At 40.3% G+C, this 17,621-nt stretch overlaps 1 protein-coding gene across 1 annotated transcript; it reads right to left on the bottom strand.

Moving 5' to 3' along the window:
• Window positions 1-123: 123 nt before the first annotated feature.
• Window positions 124-16,022, bottom strand: GCK72_006384 (uncharacterized protein; the record flags this gene model as incomplete). The annotated part of the gene is made up of 17 exons (XM_003113713.2): window positions 124-246; window positions 294-660; window positions 845-966; window positions 2,267-2,377; window positions 2,558-2,665; window positions 4,396-4,461; window positions 6,056-6,137; window positions 11,694-11,764; window positions 12,492-12,614; window positions 12,689-12,821; window positions 12,869-12,943; window positions 12,993-13,059; window positions 13,109-13,286; window positions 14,112-14,196; window positions 14,244-14,353; window positions 14,401-14,480; window positions 15,929-16,022. 17 exons carry the CDS (start codon window positions 16,020-16,022, stop codon window positions 124-126), a joined length of 1,995 nt encoding a protein of 664 aa, XP_003113761.2.
• Window positions 16,023-17,621: the final 1,599 nt, after the last annotated feature.

Below are 17,621 nucleotides of genomic sequence, written 5' to 3'. Positions count from 1 at the left end.
AGGATAAGGAATCTATCAACGAGAACTACGAAATAAAAGGAACACAGGACAACGAAACTGTGGGAAGCATTGAACGGCACAGCCGTCTTGCAAAAGGTGATAGACGAATTGTAGATGAGATATTCAGCGAGTAGTTGCAGAGAACGATCCAGAAGCAGTGTTACGAGTCTGCTGGATTGTCGACAAAACATGCTGTTTGTAAGCATCCGAAAGTCCAGCAGTCCAATACATAACTACCTGACGATCCTGAAAATTTAAATTATAAAAATGAATTAGAGAAAGAAATGACCAACCTCAACACCGCATCCAGTGATGTACTTGAAAATTTCTGGTCCTGGCAATTGGTGTTTCATCTGGAAACAAATCTTAGCTTTGTGCATCCATCCTTCACGAGTGGTACGGAGCACCGTTTCCAGAATTGTGTCCTTGACGTCAGCATCGAGAAGCAGATCGCGGTAGCGCTTGACAATTTGTGGAAGTGGTCCACTTGATCCATCGTTTTCCGGACGGCGACGAACTTCAATGACACAGTTCGTGAGAGACATCTTCTCCGTTTCGACGACCGAAAGATCGCGTGGCGAGACACGGAACACAATAACATCGGAAACCTCAAGAGGAATATCCATATTGTGTGGTCCACCGATCAAGTTGAACCGAGAGCTGGAAACAATATCTTTGATCATTTGTGCTTTGATGTGTTGTCTCAGAAAAATCGCTAGTTGTCTAGTCAAACAATGCACACATCATCCTTTCCGTCCGATGAGTACTACACCCTTGTCTGGTCAAACATGTTGCTAATATCTCACATAACGGTTATGATCAGAGATCAAAAGTTAGTACTCACCTGTATTCTGGCAGGTATTGCTCCTTGTATGTCGCCAGTTTGATGCAACCGATTGGAAGAAGATTCGAGATTGCAAGCAGGAATTGACGGCAATACTCCTTCTCGCAAGATTCCACAACCACCTGAAAGCATTGTTTTATAGACGACTAGTTTTGTGTTGATCTTTTGATCGGATTCAAGTGCGCATGTTTACATTATATTCTCTTTGTCTACAGTTCTTTTCTGAATCTCTTTGTTCTTTCTGGGACCATCACCACTTATGGTAGAGAAGTAGCTGAGATGAAGAACCTCAACATCAAAATTCTAAACAATTTCCGAAACGTCGAAAGCAGCGGCACGAAATAAATAAATCTTCCTTTTCCCTCTTTCACCATCCACGCCTTATTCCGTCTTCGTCTTGCCGCCGTCTACTGCTTCTTCTCCCTTTTTCGACATTTGATGCGTGCTCTTCGATGTGAGTGTGCAAAACATTTCGGTAAGCGTTACAGAAAAAATAGATTCATTATGCATCCTCTTTTCTCAGCTTATTCTAATACGCCCCTGGTGTATTTTACTATTAGTCGTCGGCATCTGGCACCTCCTTATAAATGTTTATCTTTTTCCGTGGCGCGATACTTTCGATATCGACACAGAAAGAATTCTGTGCAAGAAGATTTGTTTTCTCCTATTCATTCCTACTAACCCAGATAGAAATCATCCACGTATAACAAAAAAATGCAAAGAAGGTATGGTGATTTTCGTTGAATGTGTCCCCCAGGAAACGTCGAATTCCCCTTCCGCATACGATTGTTTACAATACCCCTGTCGGCGTCGCCTCATTCTGCATCCATTATCCCACCGAAAATGGCGTCGAATTGCGCATACTGTATGTAGAGCCTGCAGTGGTTCCCACGATCTGATCAGAGACCACAACGAAAAGGCGCCGGTCGCCGTCAATCGTTCGTCCATTATTGCAATTTTACGAGTCATCACCTTTCGGTGTCGCTTTCGCATTGAGGTAATAAAATGGAGCCTACTCGTCCTAGAACGAGAACAAGCGGAAAACACCGGCGAAGAAAGTCATTATTGTGAAGAAGGACGTTTATAAATCATGTCAGCAAGCTACGACAAACACTGACTTTGACTGACAGTGAATGATGCACTTTCGTCAGTCTCTTCTTTGGGTGTCACGTATTTGCATCGCAATTAACGAAATGCTACCGTTTCTCAAAATTCGTAGGAGCGTGTCAAAACCCAGTTTCTGCCAAACGATTATCTTTCTCATAAAATATTTTTAAGCGCATACCGTATCGTATGGATACAAATTCGAATTAGTACGATGATCAGATATGCGTGTTAACGATACGGTCATAATTGTTGACGCGACGGAAAGAGATACGGTGATCTTCAAATTGCAATTCCCTTGATAATTATGGCACTAACCTGTCCTCCAGTAACGATGTGACGGATAAGAAGATCCAGATCTCCTGGTTCGCTGCAAGCGTTCAAGTTGTTGGCGATGATCTTGAGATTGGCCAATTGAGCCATCGAAACCTGAAATTAATCGAAATTCTGAATTATCCATACATTTTTATTTTCTCTGATCACACTGTAGTGAATTCGTTCTATCCTATGAATAAAAATTACAGCTTAGTTCTGGGTCTTCGCCGTCACCGGCTTATCCTCTTTTATAGCCATAGTAATAAAAGTTCGTCGCTCAAACTGTCTACATACCTCTCCCTTGATGACTTCATTCTCCAACCCTTCAAAATTATCTGGTCTCGTTGCAAGAGCCGTCTCGCTCTTTTCATGAACACGCATCATAAAAGATGGAGGGATGTTCTGGATCTCGAAGATAATAGGTCTCTCGTCACGAACAGCCAGAAGAGCTTCGTGGTGAGTATTACAACCCGAGGATACTGATGCGACGCACATGTCTTGGAGTAGAGTTATTGTACCGGGTAGACCTAGAATGTTGAAGCCGTGCGATCAACAAGAGGCGGTATTGGTTGGTGGCAAGTTTTCTGGAGAGAGGAAAATGTAGAATTCGAAGATGATTGCAAAGAAATAGAGTAGAAAAAATGAAAAGAAAAAGACTGAAGAAACAGAATGGGTGGTCGGCAGAATCGACTGCCGCTGAGGCGAGAAGAGAAAGAAATAGACGAAGAAAGAGGGCGCCAATACGTCTACACTTATGTGTTTATCTCCATCAACTCTCTAACGACCAAACTATCTCAAAAGTGTTCAGGTTAATGTAAAAACCGAATAAGCTATTATTCAGAATTTTTAAAGTGGTAGCTGCGGAGCAGGCCCAAAGAGTCTCTCGGCCACACAAGCAGGCATCAACGCACCGCCACGGCCGACTGAGACTCGCCCGACCGGCCGATCGAAGTGAGAGGAGGACGTACCCGCCCCCCTAATCGAGGCAACGACGAGACAGAGGAGGGTGAACGACAGATCGACGGACGGGGGGCCAAGATAGGCGGAGCCAGAAGAAGAGTGTTGAGACGAAGAGACGCAGATATGTTTCGACGAGCATGGCGATCGACAAAAAGAGGGAAACGGGAAGTCGTGGAGCTTTTCAGACCATCTGGGTGGGATATTCAAAGAACTGGCATGTAGGTATAGAACACTAGGATCAATTGGAGAAGGAAGGAAAACTAAATGAGTCATTTAGAAGCTAACTGGAGAAAAAGGAATGATTATTCAAATTGAACTAATAATAGAACCCTTTCAAATGTGATCGGTTGCAATCAGTAAACTGCAAAATAATTTCGAAATGCAGCTGATAACACTGGGAAAAAGCACTACAATAAAGAGGACTAGGAACGAGGGAGCAGTCTGTTCCATTAGTTGTCCGACGGAACGAAATGTGAGGAAGAAGAAGAAAAAGAAGAGCTTTCTGCTACAGAGAATCTCTTCTTTCTTCAATATTCTTCGTTTGGAATTTTTCGTGACAGATGTAAGGACAAAACGACAGGTGCACCGCAATTGTTTCGTTTCCAAGTGAAAGAAAAGAATTGGATATTGAAAAAAAGGAGAAAAATATAAAATAAGTGGATACTCTTCATCTCTCCTTGGGCAGTCTTTCTCAAACCAACACCTGCTACTGCCACTGCGTGTGTGCCCCGCGAACACTTGTCAGTTATGACATGAGAAGATGGAATAGAAAACATACGGCCACGTGCAATTCAATAACATTACTCTTAGAAGTTTGGAGGTTACAATGAGAGTGGTTTGAGAAGAAGAAAGCAAAAAATAAGAAGAGAGAGAAACATATATTCTTTATGCTTCGCCGCCTAGAATGTTACGAAATTCAGAACGCCTAGTCATGAAGCTGGTTGAAAAACACCATTCAACATTACGTGCAAAATAGCATTTTTATGGGACGGAGAGGTCAGACTGCCTGAGAAAAGGCTGCTGGTGTCATCGAAGGCAAAATGACTGCCTTTTGAAGATTGAGTAAACAGTGAGTGCGACCACATAGTTTTTTTTCTTTTTTCCGTCGCTTCGAACGTTCTTTTACCATAGTGTGACCAGGAAGAAAATCGGATGATGAAGTTTTCACTTACCAAATGCTGATTTGGATGTCGCAATTCAAGCTCCACAATTTGAGATTCGTCCAATTCCAAGAGAACCTGAAAGCTTATGTTATTCAAATCATCCATTCTGATTTCTTATTTGTTGTGTGACTCTGTTGGCTCTCGGAGGATAAGAACTAAAGATTTGTTACACCTAACAACACATTCGCACTCTCGGATTATCAATGACGTGGAATTATCTGTTGGTTTGGCTTATTCTAACACAACTATTCCTCGCTAATCGCTGCCAAATCAGACATAGATTTAGCGGCGCCAACTGACACACATGCACATATACTCTGAAATTTCTCAATCCCTATTGCCTACTCTGTTGCGTTCCCATGAGAATTCTCGTCTCAAATCATGACTTTTGGTGTTGGTTCAGCGCCGATTCTAGGGAATGAGAAAGGAAGAGAGGAGAGGAGGAGAGGAAGAGCTTCGTACAAAACCATATAATACCACCAAACAAAGACGTAGAAAAGGGTATTAGGCAGTAGTAAAAGAAGAAAGGAAACGACCAACAAGAGAAGATGGAGATGTCATAAAGCAATTATGAACTACTTTCTTGGTTGAGATGGTTGCAAGTAGGTTCGAGAACCTCGTCGAAAACTTCCTACTACTTTTTACCCCTTCCGTCTCGACAATCCTCTATTTTTCAGATGTCTCCAGGTTATAACCATCATGAATTGTGTCAGTAAAAAAAAACTCAAACCCTGTCGTGTCGCTCTGGACGTTTCGAATGAGCGAGCGTGTGTAATCGAATGTGCAGTCTAGCATATGCCTAATTTAGAATAATTGAGCAAAGAATTGACAATGAGTTTTGGATGCATGTGGGAGAAAAAGAAGATATACTAAGTAAGACTAAGAGTCAGAGACTTTGTCGCCTACTTCAAAATAATCAAAAGAAGAGGATGAAGAAGAAGAAGAAGAGCTCTCCCAAGTTTGACATGCTGCTGATGTGAGAAACATTTTCAAAGGGAATCTAGACGATGACGATAACTATTGATCCTTCAAGTTACACAAACCATTCTTCGATCTGTCTCATTGTATTTGGTTTTTCCGTCATTGCTGCCTCATTTTCCTCTTCGCGTCGTCAAACTTTTCTCACCTCTCATCCACAAAACAGACAAATAATACTTGCCCCTCTATCTCTTCCTCCTCCTAGTTCCCTGTCTCTTTTCATTCCCACTCAGTTTTATTCCCTGTGTGCGATATCTATATGTGTAAGAAGACCTCTTCCGACCTATATGTGTGTATAAATTTTATGTGTTTCTAACAAATTCGCGTCCGCAAACAACTCAAATATGGCATTGGAAATGAGAAAGTGAGAGAGCTACTCCTGATTTTTCAGACAAGCTTTACTTGTTTTTGACCTCTCCGGTTGGATCATGTTTACCTTTTTCAGAGACCCAGTTCATGAAAACGTTTTAAAACTTTCAATGCTCAGTCACTAACCAACAATGATTAGTGAGCAACGACTTCTCAAAAGCGAGCTAGGCAACAACAATAATAATTGTCATAGTGCAACAGCAGAGCTTAACAGAGAAAGAGAGCCAACTAGACGACGCATATAAGCAAACCAATTACCAGTATCCTTCCTCCAAGGCCAACCGAGCTCACTGCTTCCCGTGTTTCGAAAAGATTCACTCACCATCATATCCTGCGTCGGTTTTCCTTCCATAACTTGATCACGACACGCAAGAGTTGGAGCACGAAGAGTCCACATCATATGCCTGGAATAAAGTAACGATGGGAAATAAGTTAAAGTTCGTAATTTCATATACTGATTGTGGAAATCAAATCAAAAATATAGATTAGAGCAAAGAAAAACATTTGGAAACCGATTTATTGAATAGAAAAGAATAAAATGATCAAGAGAATGAACGAAGAAAACTCGACAGTGAAAACAAACAGTATTGCATCATACTATGAAATTTCTAGAGCTAACTACTACAGTAACCCGAATCTATCAACCAGAAGATATATGGCCACGTGTCAAATTATGCTAATTCGGTGTTAAATGGACTCTTTAGTAGTGCCGGCCCTTGATCGTATAAGGGCGGCATCGGGTCAAGAAGGTGACGATTTTCTTCTTCTCAGCAGGGAGCCCCGTTCTGTCCTCAAAATCAACACACTCTTGTCCCCATCACAATCGAACAAAAGATTGACCATGAAGGGGAAACAAAGCCTTTGGAAGCTATTCAAGACATTACATGTTGTTCTCCTTTCTTCCGTTTGTGGTTAGTAATCATTAATAGACAGTTTTGTTTCGTTTTCATGCAGTAGCCGAAAGTGTAAAGACCCGTTGATTTCTGTTGCTACAACTGGAAGAAGGGATCTCAGAGCTAACATTTGCAAGGCTGTACTTTATATTTTGTCTTCATTCTCTTCAACTGCACTATCTTCAACCCTCCAGCACCTTTGCACACTGCCCAGAATTCATCGTCGTCGTCGTTGCGTGTACACATATATCGGATAGATGAGTGGCAAAAGGAAACGAAGAAGAAGAAGAAGCGAATCATCGGGCCAGGAAAACGCGACAAAAGTACGAAATTAGACACACTTGTCTGTCTCCTTCTTTTTCTATTCCATCTTCGTCTTCTTCTCCTGAGTAACTACCGATCGTGAACCGATGCGTGAAGATGTTCATTAACGATATGCGCATGCGACAGCGCGTAACAACAACACATCCAGGAACAAAGAGAAACACACATTGGTGGCGATGGTGTGAATAATGATCACTGTTGAAAAAACGATCGGTCTAATAGAAATAAAAAACTGTTATTCTCATAATTGCCACAATTTGGCTGGCAAAGTTGAGCTAATTAATTTCTGTAAAAAAACAAATCATGTGAACTCTACTATCTGTGCAGTTTTCTGAACACAGGGGTATGGGTCACTCTATCTTTGGTGGAACATCATATACCATTCAATTGAGATATCGGGGCAATTTATAGAGATATTTCTTATATCGCCATCTCGCTCATATTTTGAATTCGAGTTTGTGCTCCATAATGAACCCTCCACAAATAAGAATCAACATAGAGTAGATTAGTGACACAGGTGTTCCCAGGTCAAAGTTCTCCCATTCTTTTGTTGTACGACACTGCCGTTTCTATCAGGGTCCGTCCGCACCTCCCACCGCAACAAACAGCTGCCGGTGGTGAGGGGTGCGACCTATTTCCGACGTGTACCAAATATAACAGTTATTTGACTCCCTCAAGATGGCTATGTTAATCTTTTGATCCTTGACCATTGAAACAAAGCTCGAGCTGGTGTAGAGCTCAGAACGAAATCCCTGAAGATGGAATTATTGATTTCAGTAATTCTGCTAATTGTGCTTGGAGTGCTCTTCAGTTGTGCAAGAGAGACGAACGAGACTAATCAGAGCTGGCGTTCTAAACCTGAACAACGGCGAAAAGAGAACGTTTTCATTACACATTTTGATTACAATGAGTTCAATCTTATCACGCTCTACGACAACCTTACTATTATGGAATTTCGATTTACGTCGGCTCTCTACCGTACTTTTAAAGGGGAAAGGTACGGTAGAGATCCGGCGTAAACCGAAATTTCGCAACGAGACCCACACCTCGTCATATATTGTTATCGTTCTTCTCTCTTTTAAACTCATTGTACCATCACAAATAAGTTCGAGCAGACGATGATCAAACTAGAGAGACACATGGAATTGTATGATCAATGTGTTGCGTATTGAAGCAGAGTGGTATTCATATTCCACACCAATAAAACAGTAATAGTAACAACCGGAAAGATGGACGATGCTAAGGAACACTCAAAGAATGAATCACTAGCGCAGGGACACGAAAATTACTGTTTTCTACTCCCATAGCAAAAGATCATTGCTGGGGGCGAGGGACTAGCGCTTCTAATATTTGTACGACATTTTGCACACACTAGGGTAGTATAACATCATAGAGAGCGAGACGACACATATACAAATATTATTTTCTGCTGCCTGATTCGGTTGCCTCTTGATCTCTGATCAGCTAACTGCGGTAGCCGGGGTCAGCCATAAATATGTCTTCTAGAAATGGATATAACCTGCTCTGGAAGTACAACAGCTGACAGGAATATCTAATACAATAGAAAAATTTTAGTGACTTAGTACTTGAAAATTGCTTCACTTTGTTCTCACCCTTATTCCCGTTTTGAAAAGCATTGGTGGTAGCAGACACAATTTATTCACTCGAACCAGGAGTGCTTGTCATCAAATATGTCCATTGATACTTTCATTCATCTTAACTACAGTCTACTTACAATAACACATGGCTGTCATAAACTATACCCCGTCGGTTCTCCATATTACACTGTTATATCGAATTGCTCAATGGATGCCTCGACTCATGATGATAACCCTTTCTTGTGAGATGACATCATTCCGCAAGGGACCACCTACAGACAGGTGCCTGGTATTGTGGTCAATCGAGAGAATGGTTGATGAGAGAGAATTAAAGAAACGGGCCGACACCTGAACAGATGCGGCTCGAATATCCATTTGGGCCACTCACAGATGGAGGGCCGTTGTCGGCTGTTCTCTATCGCTGTGAACGGGTGTAAACGTGAGTTTATCATCAATTTCTGAGATATGCCATCCACGCCAGTTATACACAAAGAACAGAGAAAGAACAGATAGCAGTCAGCCTCGTAGAGGTTATTAGAGAAAAAGTAACATCACTTTCCCGAACCAATAAGGGATGGTTTGCCATGATAGCCTTGGGTTAGTTATCTCGCACCTTTCTGATAGACATCTATCCTTGGAAATCGACGTCACTCTCCCTATGTCATTCTGGATTCTTTTCTGATTTTTAGGAGGGATTTGGAGAACCTTCTCAATAATTAACCTTTGTATGAAGAATAATTAGGATGTAGTTGCTTAAGCCTCTGCGAATAAGTGACTTTCTCATGAATTATCCGACGACAGACCAAACTAGAGACACACACAAAACGCAAGAGACACATAAATCCTTTCGCCTTCTCAAATCCGTCCGTGCGTCCATTAGGCAGGCCATGTGCGTGTCCATTGCTCATCAATGATCGAAACAGTAGAATAGGAGAAAAGGGATATCCCAGTGTCACAAAATTATGAGTTGTTTGCCTTTTATGTCACCTGTGAGTACAGCTGTGGTCAATATAGATATGGACGAGGCAGTGAGTGTAAAAAATCTACAAGGGGCGATGTTCATTGAATTGTGGGGACTGGAAAGAAGATTAAGAAAGAACTCTCGTCAGCATCCTCTCCATATGTTTAATTTCTTCTGGGCCATGTGTCCATTCGGATTCTCTTCACGGAGTAACATCTGCACGACAAATCGACAATGACATAGGCCCCATAAAAAATTACGACAGCACTGACAGACGGATGATGAAGGACCTTTGGACCGATAAACCGGCGAACAAAATCATATTCGTCATGACATAATTCATCGCCAATCTTTTGCATCTGGCCTTATGTCCAATCCGTAATTCATCTAGTTTCCGGTTCTGGCTATTTCGAACCAAACGGCAAAACTTCATTGTCCATTTTGCATGCAAGAAGAAACATTCTTTTTTTTGAAAACTGCCATTGGCTGTGCTGCTCAGCGACCACGGGCCACTCATTAATTTTGCATGGAATGTTACTGCCGAAAAAAGGAAGAAAGCCATTCGTCCAAACTTCAATAGCTTTCCGGAGGGCAAAAAAAAATGCTAGCAGCCGACTCGACAGCAAAAAAGAGTTTTCTATTAAGAGTAATTGAATCACAGTTCAACAGAACTAGTAAGGGAGAGTCTCGTTTTTAGTAGTGATATTTTAAACCGCGTCCTCTTAGTCCAACGCACCTTTCTTTCCGTCTGGAAATGCTGCGAAAGAAGAGAATGGGTAAACAAGATTGAAATATTATTGATGCTCATTTTTTATACGTGTGCCTTTTGTTTGTTTGTAATGCTCCCGACCGTTCAACAATATTTTTCCTACTCAACGTTATTTGTATGTGTGGTCTCGAAAGACTCAATAACGCTGTGATACGAGTGAAAATAGATGCACGATTGTGCAAAACAGCAGACAGGAAGCAAAAGTGAAGTACCATATCACTGGCAATCAAAACACCACGACCATCGCCATAGGAGAGTAGCTGACCCACAAACACGCAATTGACGCGTACTCATCGAATAAACATCAGGGCGTCTATTGATGGAGAGCGAGAGCTAAGATGGGTTCCTCGCGCGGCGTCAAAATGCTTTCCGATAAAACGCAACGACGGAAAAGGCAACGTTGATACCTCCCGTGAAGCAGAAATCCGCACTCGCTCTCGTTATTCTTCTTAAAACCACCACCCTGACTCTTTCTCTCGCTCTTCATTTTTGTTTGCTCAACTCGTGTCGAATTTCCCTCTCGTCGTGGTTTTTCGGGGGGACCCCGGCGAAGGCCTCAAAAATATTGAAAGGAAAATAGGCTCTGGGAAGCAGTGTCGAGGGACTTTTCCTGCCTTAAAATCAGTTAGCACGGCGCACAAGCACTATATAACGGTTCCCAGCCTACATGTATTTAGTTTTGTGGCTAGCCAAACACTCAGACCGGAGCGGACAAAAGAGTCAATTTCAATGTGTTCATTCGATCTGCTCAAAGAGACGAGCCGATCACCCAACACGAACAATTTATTGTCGCGGAGGCGATACGGAAGTCAGAAAATCATAAAAATTCCCTTACGTCGGATACTAGCGGGGTGGCATTCAAAGCCGTTATTGAATTTGATGTTTAATTCTATATTGGATTACGAAGCTCATAATCCGCACGAAGCAGAGAAGAGAGCCTCAACAATTCTTTTGAAACAGTGACCTAATCAGAAGAACATGTAGACCCTTTAATTTTGTTCTCCACCGAAAACCATACCATTCGCTGTTTCCACTCTAATAATTACCTTTTCACTTCTTTTCAAAAAGCGACGCCAGTAAACTGGCCTTTGCCCTTATATTCAACAATCTAGACTGTCGAAAGAGAGTCTGATTGCAGCGAAAACACGATACGGTCGAGTGAAAACCTCTATGTGGAAATAGATGACGGTGGTTCTGTCAATCACAGTTGGAAAATGAAAGAAAAGGAAAAGTAGCAACAATACAAATACACACACACGAGAAATAGAAAATGAGAGGGATCAAAAGACACAAGGCATCGAATTTCTTAGGAAGGCTACAAACGGCCAGCCGTTCTCTTCCGAAATCAGAAAAAGACACACGGCGCCAGAGACAAACTCTTTATTTAGTTCTCATTCGCATTCAACAACACTTACCTATGTAATTGCACCCAGATTCCTTCGCTCGCTGTCACCACTGTCAAATTTCGATCCGTCTCGATTGCTATCTGACAATAAATTGTTCATTAATACTAATTTCCAAATTCTTCTCATCAATTGAACATATGTCATACTCTCTATCTTTCTCTCTCTTCGCCTTTAAATTTAGTAGCGACGCTCCTCTTATTGATCCGGCTAGGCCGTGGCCGATAACTCTCTGCCCGGCCTTCTTGTCAAGGGACCTCACATCGATGCTCCTTTTTCTCTCTCTCTTCTACTTCTTTTCGATGTTTTATATGTCACCAGATCTTTCCAGGTAAACCTGTTAACTACATTCTACATGTGTTCACTATTTATATCTGAATCCGTGAGAATTCATAAGATTTGAAGTTCCAGATTGTGCTATCTCAAATTACAGCTATTCAAAACTATCACTCCGATCCGGCACACCCTCCTCTTTCTATACGATTTTCTCAAAACCAATGATTATTTTATGAAAAGCCTTTACAAATGTAAAAAATTTTTGTCTATATAGCACTGACGTGTCATGTAAGAGAAGTAAAATGACTAATCACTATCCAATCGGAAGAGAATGCGTGTACAAAATCGTTCGTCTTTTTTTTCTTTTTTCGTCTGCACTCTCTTTCTCGTTTCCTTTTTAGCTTCTCCCTGTTTTTGTGAAGACTGTTGAAAAATTCACGCGCGGCTACTCCATTCTCTTTTCTGCGTTCTCTCTTCCTTCCTAATCGATATTTTGCTTCATCGCATCATTCATATTTTTGATTCTTCACCCACCTTCCTCCTGTACCAGCTGGGCATTTTACCAACTAACTTCTGATATTCTGGCTTGTGTATGTCATCTTCTGTTAGTTTTTCTCCAGTATCGATCTCTCGATTAAACACATCTTGGGCCAATTTCTGAAACAATATTTCTGTCAGTTAGTCTATTGAATACAGAAGGTTCTGGTTCTAAGAATTTTATTTTCACCAACCTGCAAATCTGTTTTTATTCCGCCTAATGTCGTTTTGAAGTATTCAAAGTTATTCGTTAGAAATGTTAGATCATTGCTGACGACAATTAGTGAAAACAATCGATAGAACCCTCTTGCTTTTGCATCTGCTAACCTGAATTTTTTTTAAATGTTTTGAAGCCTTTAGAATTTTATAAATACCGAAAAATGAATGCGAAGCAGTAACCATTGTCCATGTCTCCAAATATAACGCATCCATCAGCCTCTTCTGCAGCTCTGAAAAATAATAATTCCAGATGAAACCTCCGAAAATGATTTAACTAACGGCTGCTCAAACACGCCATCTTCGCTCGGTTCTTGAAGTACTGCGGCAGATGGTGGAATCCTTGTTCCTGAAATGTCTTACACACAGTGAGTTACGAGTTCATAATTTAAGTATACCGTTTATCGGTTCTTCGTGTATCACTTGTGGATGCCACCGTCGCGGTGTTGTAGGCCTTGATAACGGAGGCGGCGGTGGCGGCACCGGATTCCTTTTCGAAGCGGCCGATACTTCACAACTCAGAGATCGCAAACACGCATTTTTCACTCGTTCATATACACGCTCTTGTAGAGCTACCTGAAAAGTGTTTTTGAGAATTTTTCATGAAGATGACAGAAGTGAAAATAGTTTCCTATGCCTTTTTCCTATTCCCAAGAAAGTGAATTCAGGCTTTTTTTTAATAAATCAGAGTCTATTCATATTTTTTGAACTCATTTCTCAAAGTAGGACAAGATCTACAGATAAGAGATCTAATCATGAAGAATATGATTCCAACATCAAAGTAAACAAAGATCTACTCCCGTTTCAAACTTCTCAGAATCAAAGCAAAACAGCTCAAACTGTCTTGTTAATTTTTTAATTTTTCCTAATCAGGATTCTGCTGTCAAAGGCTCTACTCAAAACGTGAAAACAGGTCAAGAATTTTCCACTTCTTATTTAGAATAATACAAATCTTCTTGAAGCTCTTTCTCACATTCAGATACTGTTCCAACTATCAGAAATAAGATTAGGGAAGAGCTAAATGCAGGGTTGGGAAATTCCGGGCCGGGCCGACTGAAAAATTTTCCTCGGCCCAGCCCGACCCGGCTCCTGTAGAAATTTGAAATTTTTTGAAAAAATCTTGAATTTTTTTTTTGATTTTTTTGCAAAAAAAGTGGATTTTCCGACTGTGTTTTAGAACATCGCTGAAAGCCTTAGCGTACGAGAAATTTTGACTTTTTTTAAATGAAAATTTTGCAGAAATTTGTGAAAAAATGGTGCACATTTTTTGAATCCGGGCCGAGCGGGCCGGGCCGGCCCGGAATTTCCCAACCCTGGCTAAATGACAATGCTTCTTCAATAAATAGCTCTGAAAGACTGGGCGCCGAGAAGTTCTTGAACATTTTTCTGTCGGGTTTTCACCTCTGATGAAATGTAACTTGTCCGTGTTTGGTGATCATTTGATAATAAACATGGTCCGTTTCGAAACGAGGAACATGCAGAACACCTGAAGAAATGTATATACTTACTAATTGTCACTCATGAAATTCAAACCTGTCCTCTGTGTCAATTGTATACTTTGTACAGTTCCCATAATGAGGGTATGCGGTGCCATCTTCTGACTTTGACTGATTTTTCTCAAACGCTTCACAGTCCCCATCAAGCTGAAATTCATACTTCATATTATACTTGGTTTGGTATGTTTCTATACTTTTATTAGTGGTACAATAGGTCCAGATGGGCCATTGCTCGTGGACGGTCCTAATGACGTTGAAGGATTGCAAGAAGAATCTGAAATTTTCAATGTATGAGTCGTCTAATCAGCTGCGATTTCTGCCCCTCAAATACTGATTTGGCGACGCAGGCGAGATGTCTAGACATAGCAAGCAAAGATTTTCAGTTGTTTTTACGTAATTTTTTGAATGTGAAAGTTCTTCTTCACGGTTTTCAAAATTGTAAAAGGTTCAGCTATATTCTACGCATACATATTTTTTCTGTAAATGCAGACTTTTTAAGGTCTAAAATATTTTTAAAAGGATTTTAGGTCAGAAATATTGTTTACAACAGGTTAGGCCGTAAAAATGTTTTTTCAATGATAATTTAGGTCAAAAAAATTCTCCAAGATTGCAGACTTTTCAATCATGTATGACTCTAAGACTTTATAGCAACTTTGTTCAATAACTTGAGCTCCTCTTTTTTTGAAAATGAATGAGATATAACAATTGCGGGGCGGGAAATAAATCCAAGTTTTTTTCCGCTCCTCTAGTTGAATTCTTGACAAAACTTTTCGGAATCTATGAATTTGTTTTCAGAAAGAGAATTTTTTGGTAAAACTATCGTCTTGAGTTTACATCATACTTCCATCCATATGCTATGGTAAGCCTGTATATTTGCAAACTCTTCTTATCGACTCAAAAGACCTCCAAATTTCGAAATACTTGAAAACAGTGTGGTCTCTCCTCGCACACGCCGTATTCAATGGCATTCCCATTTGTTCGGCAGTTATGGAAGAGTGTGAAAGAAATGGAGAGTGAAAACGATGAGAGAACGGAAAAAAGGGAAAGACTGCTTTTTGCGTCCGGTGGTTATCTCTCTCTTTCTCGAAATTAGACATTTCGTGTTCTCTTTTATTTTCTTCATTCCTTTCTTTCATACTCAAAATATAAAAAATTTAACTTTACAATTCGCATTGTGGAAACTATCATTTTGTTATCATTTCAGCTTTTTGTCTAGTGTGATAATATTTATCACCTTGTTGTTGAATCTGAAGACATTGCATGGCCCGAAGTATGCATTCATTTCTTCTTTTTTGTTGAAATTTCTGTTGAAATATACAAAGTTGAGTGAAATTACTATAGAAAATATAACCGATGAAATAGAATATACATTAATTTTCTAATTTTTTTCTTCAAATGGAAGTAACGCAATCCTATGTGCACTTTAAGACATAAACTTGAAATTCAGATTAATTATATTCCCAAGACTCTTTCCGATCATGTTGAGAACCCCAATCGCTTTCTGTTCAATCTGAAACTTTTGAAGGTTCCAACAAGATTGTTAGACATTCAAACATGTTCGATTATTACTTCGGAGTTATTACTTCTGAGGTATCTATACTTTGACAATGCAACCTCCCCTTCTTCATCTATTTGCTTTACCACAATTTAATGCTTTATATATTTTGTGATAAATTTTTCTGACGCTTCCAAGTTTCCACCTTAGAAAAAAAATCATCTCACCTTTATCATCTACATCTCGCATCGGCTGACATGTCATAACAACTCTTGGTCCATGATTTTCACAAAAATGGCATAGTGCGACAACTGCTTGCATCTGAATCTTGTAACGAGGTATTATTAACTTTCTCTGACTTTCATTGAAACTCACTTTATCGATAATATATGAAAGACGTTGATCGTGAGAGTGCAGACAAAGCGAGGAGAGGCACCGTAACGTGAAGTTTGTGCCACCCGTTAGTGGTGAGCAAAAAAAAACTGCAAATGATTTAATACTTTAATTTTAAAGTGTACTAGACGATTGTTAAGCGGAAAGACGTACGGCGCCGAACGGAGAGTAAAAAGTACGAAGAACCAAAAAATGAAAGACGCAGAGTGTGGAGCGGACCAGCATGAAAGTAAAACTACATAGAAGTAAGAGACTTAGAGCGCCACACGATTCAAAACAATTCAGGCGCCAGTCACATGAGATGACGCAGTATAACACGAATCACCAACAGGTAGGTGGCTTCTCGACGACGTTGAGTGCACAATTAATAAGCATTCAGCTGAACTAGCTGTTGTGACGGATGTTAGAACAATAACAGTGAATAAAAAGGAAAGTTACATGACAAAAAGTGAACCCCACGTTTTATCTCAATCTTTCTTCGTCATTCTTTTCCCACCCTTTATTTCTGTTTGCTTTGCCCCAACTATTGCGTGCTCATTTTCTAGTTTCCAAAAATTCTCTTGCTCTTATTGTATCTTGTGATAATAGTTATTGGATAACGAAGTGAAAGATTATACTGAAAATACGAGTTTCTTATTTCAGATTTTATTTTATTTCCCGACTGAATGTTTAAAAAAACATAATTACTGTGAATTTCGAGATGAAAACGAACAATAAAAAGTCGAAATTTCCTTAAAATGTATACTATTCCGTAGAGGGTAGCTCAATTTTTCGTATAAAAAGAGAAGAATACGGGAAGAAGAATGCACATCTCCGATAGCAACAGACTCATGGAAACTGGGAAGAAGGGCCACTTAAAAAGTGAATTGTGAGTCAGCGAGACGAGTCTTGGGATCTTTCCAACGCCACGTTCCTTCTACTGACTCATTTTTCCACTATGAAAGGCGGCGGTCCGAAAGCGTAGGTGGCCAAGGTCGTAAAGCCATGTATGGAGACAAACAGTGTTCTAGGTGGCTGTTTTACAATAAAGAATAGCATGAGTCAACTTTTTTCTAGAGCATATAGTTTCTTACAAACGTTAGCATGACTAGACGAGAGTGATGGGTTTAAACTAATATGTCGTAGAGGAGCAATAAAACACTCATCAATCGTTTACATGTGGCCTCGTAGTTTGCTACCATTCGAATTGATATCCTATGAGCCACTCGTTCCTTCACTCGAGCTATTCTCTTCTAAAGTGTAAAGGTGTTACAACTAAAATCTTCTCCGACATCCGGCAGATATCTTGATGAAAAAAGAGCTACAATTTATCTCACAATTTTTCTTCGAGTTTTTCATCGAATGATGATAGCCTTCAATTACTAGCGGTCAATCAGAGAAAAAGAGTCGGTGGAATGTGTGAAGAAATCGTAAAACGATGATGGCGACATAGCGACGACGCGGGAGAAAAAGATGGCGCGCGTATCGGAAGTCACAGGTAGTGATGTTGATAATCACAACAAAATGTAACATACGGTTTCCTTACGG

This window comes from Caenorhabditis remanei, chromosome II, assembly GCF_010183535.1.
Source record: "Caenorhabditis remanei strain PX506 chromosome II, whole genome shotgun sequence".
In the NCBI taxonomy this organism is placed as follows: Eukaryota; Metazoa; Nematoda; class Chromadorea; order Rhabditida; family Rhabditidae; genus Caenorhabditis; species Caenorhabditis remanei.
The sequence above is the reverse complement of the archived record's forward strand: the minus strand, read 5'-3'. Positions and strand labels throughout refer to the sequence as shown.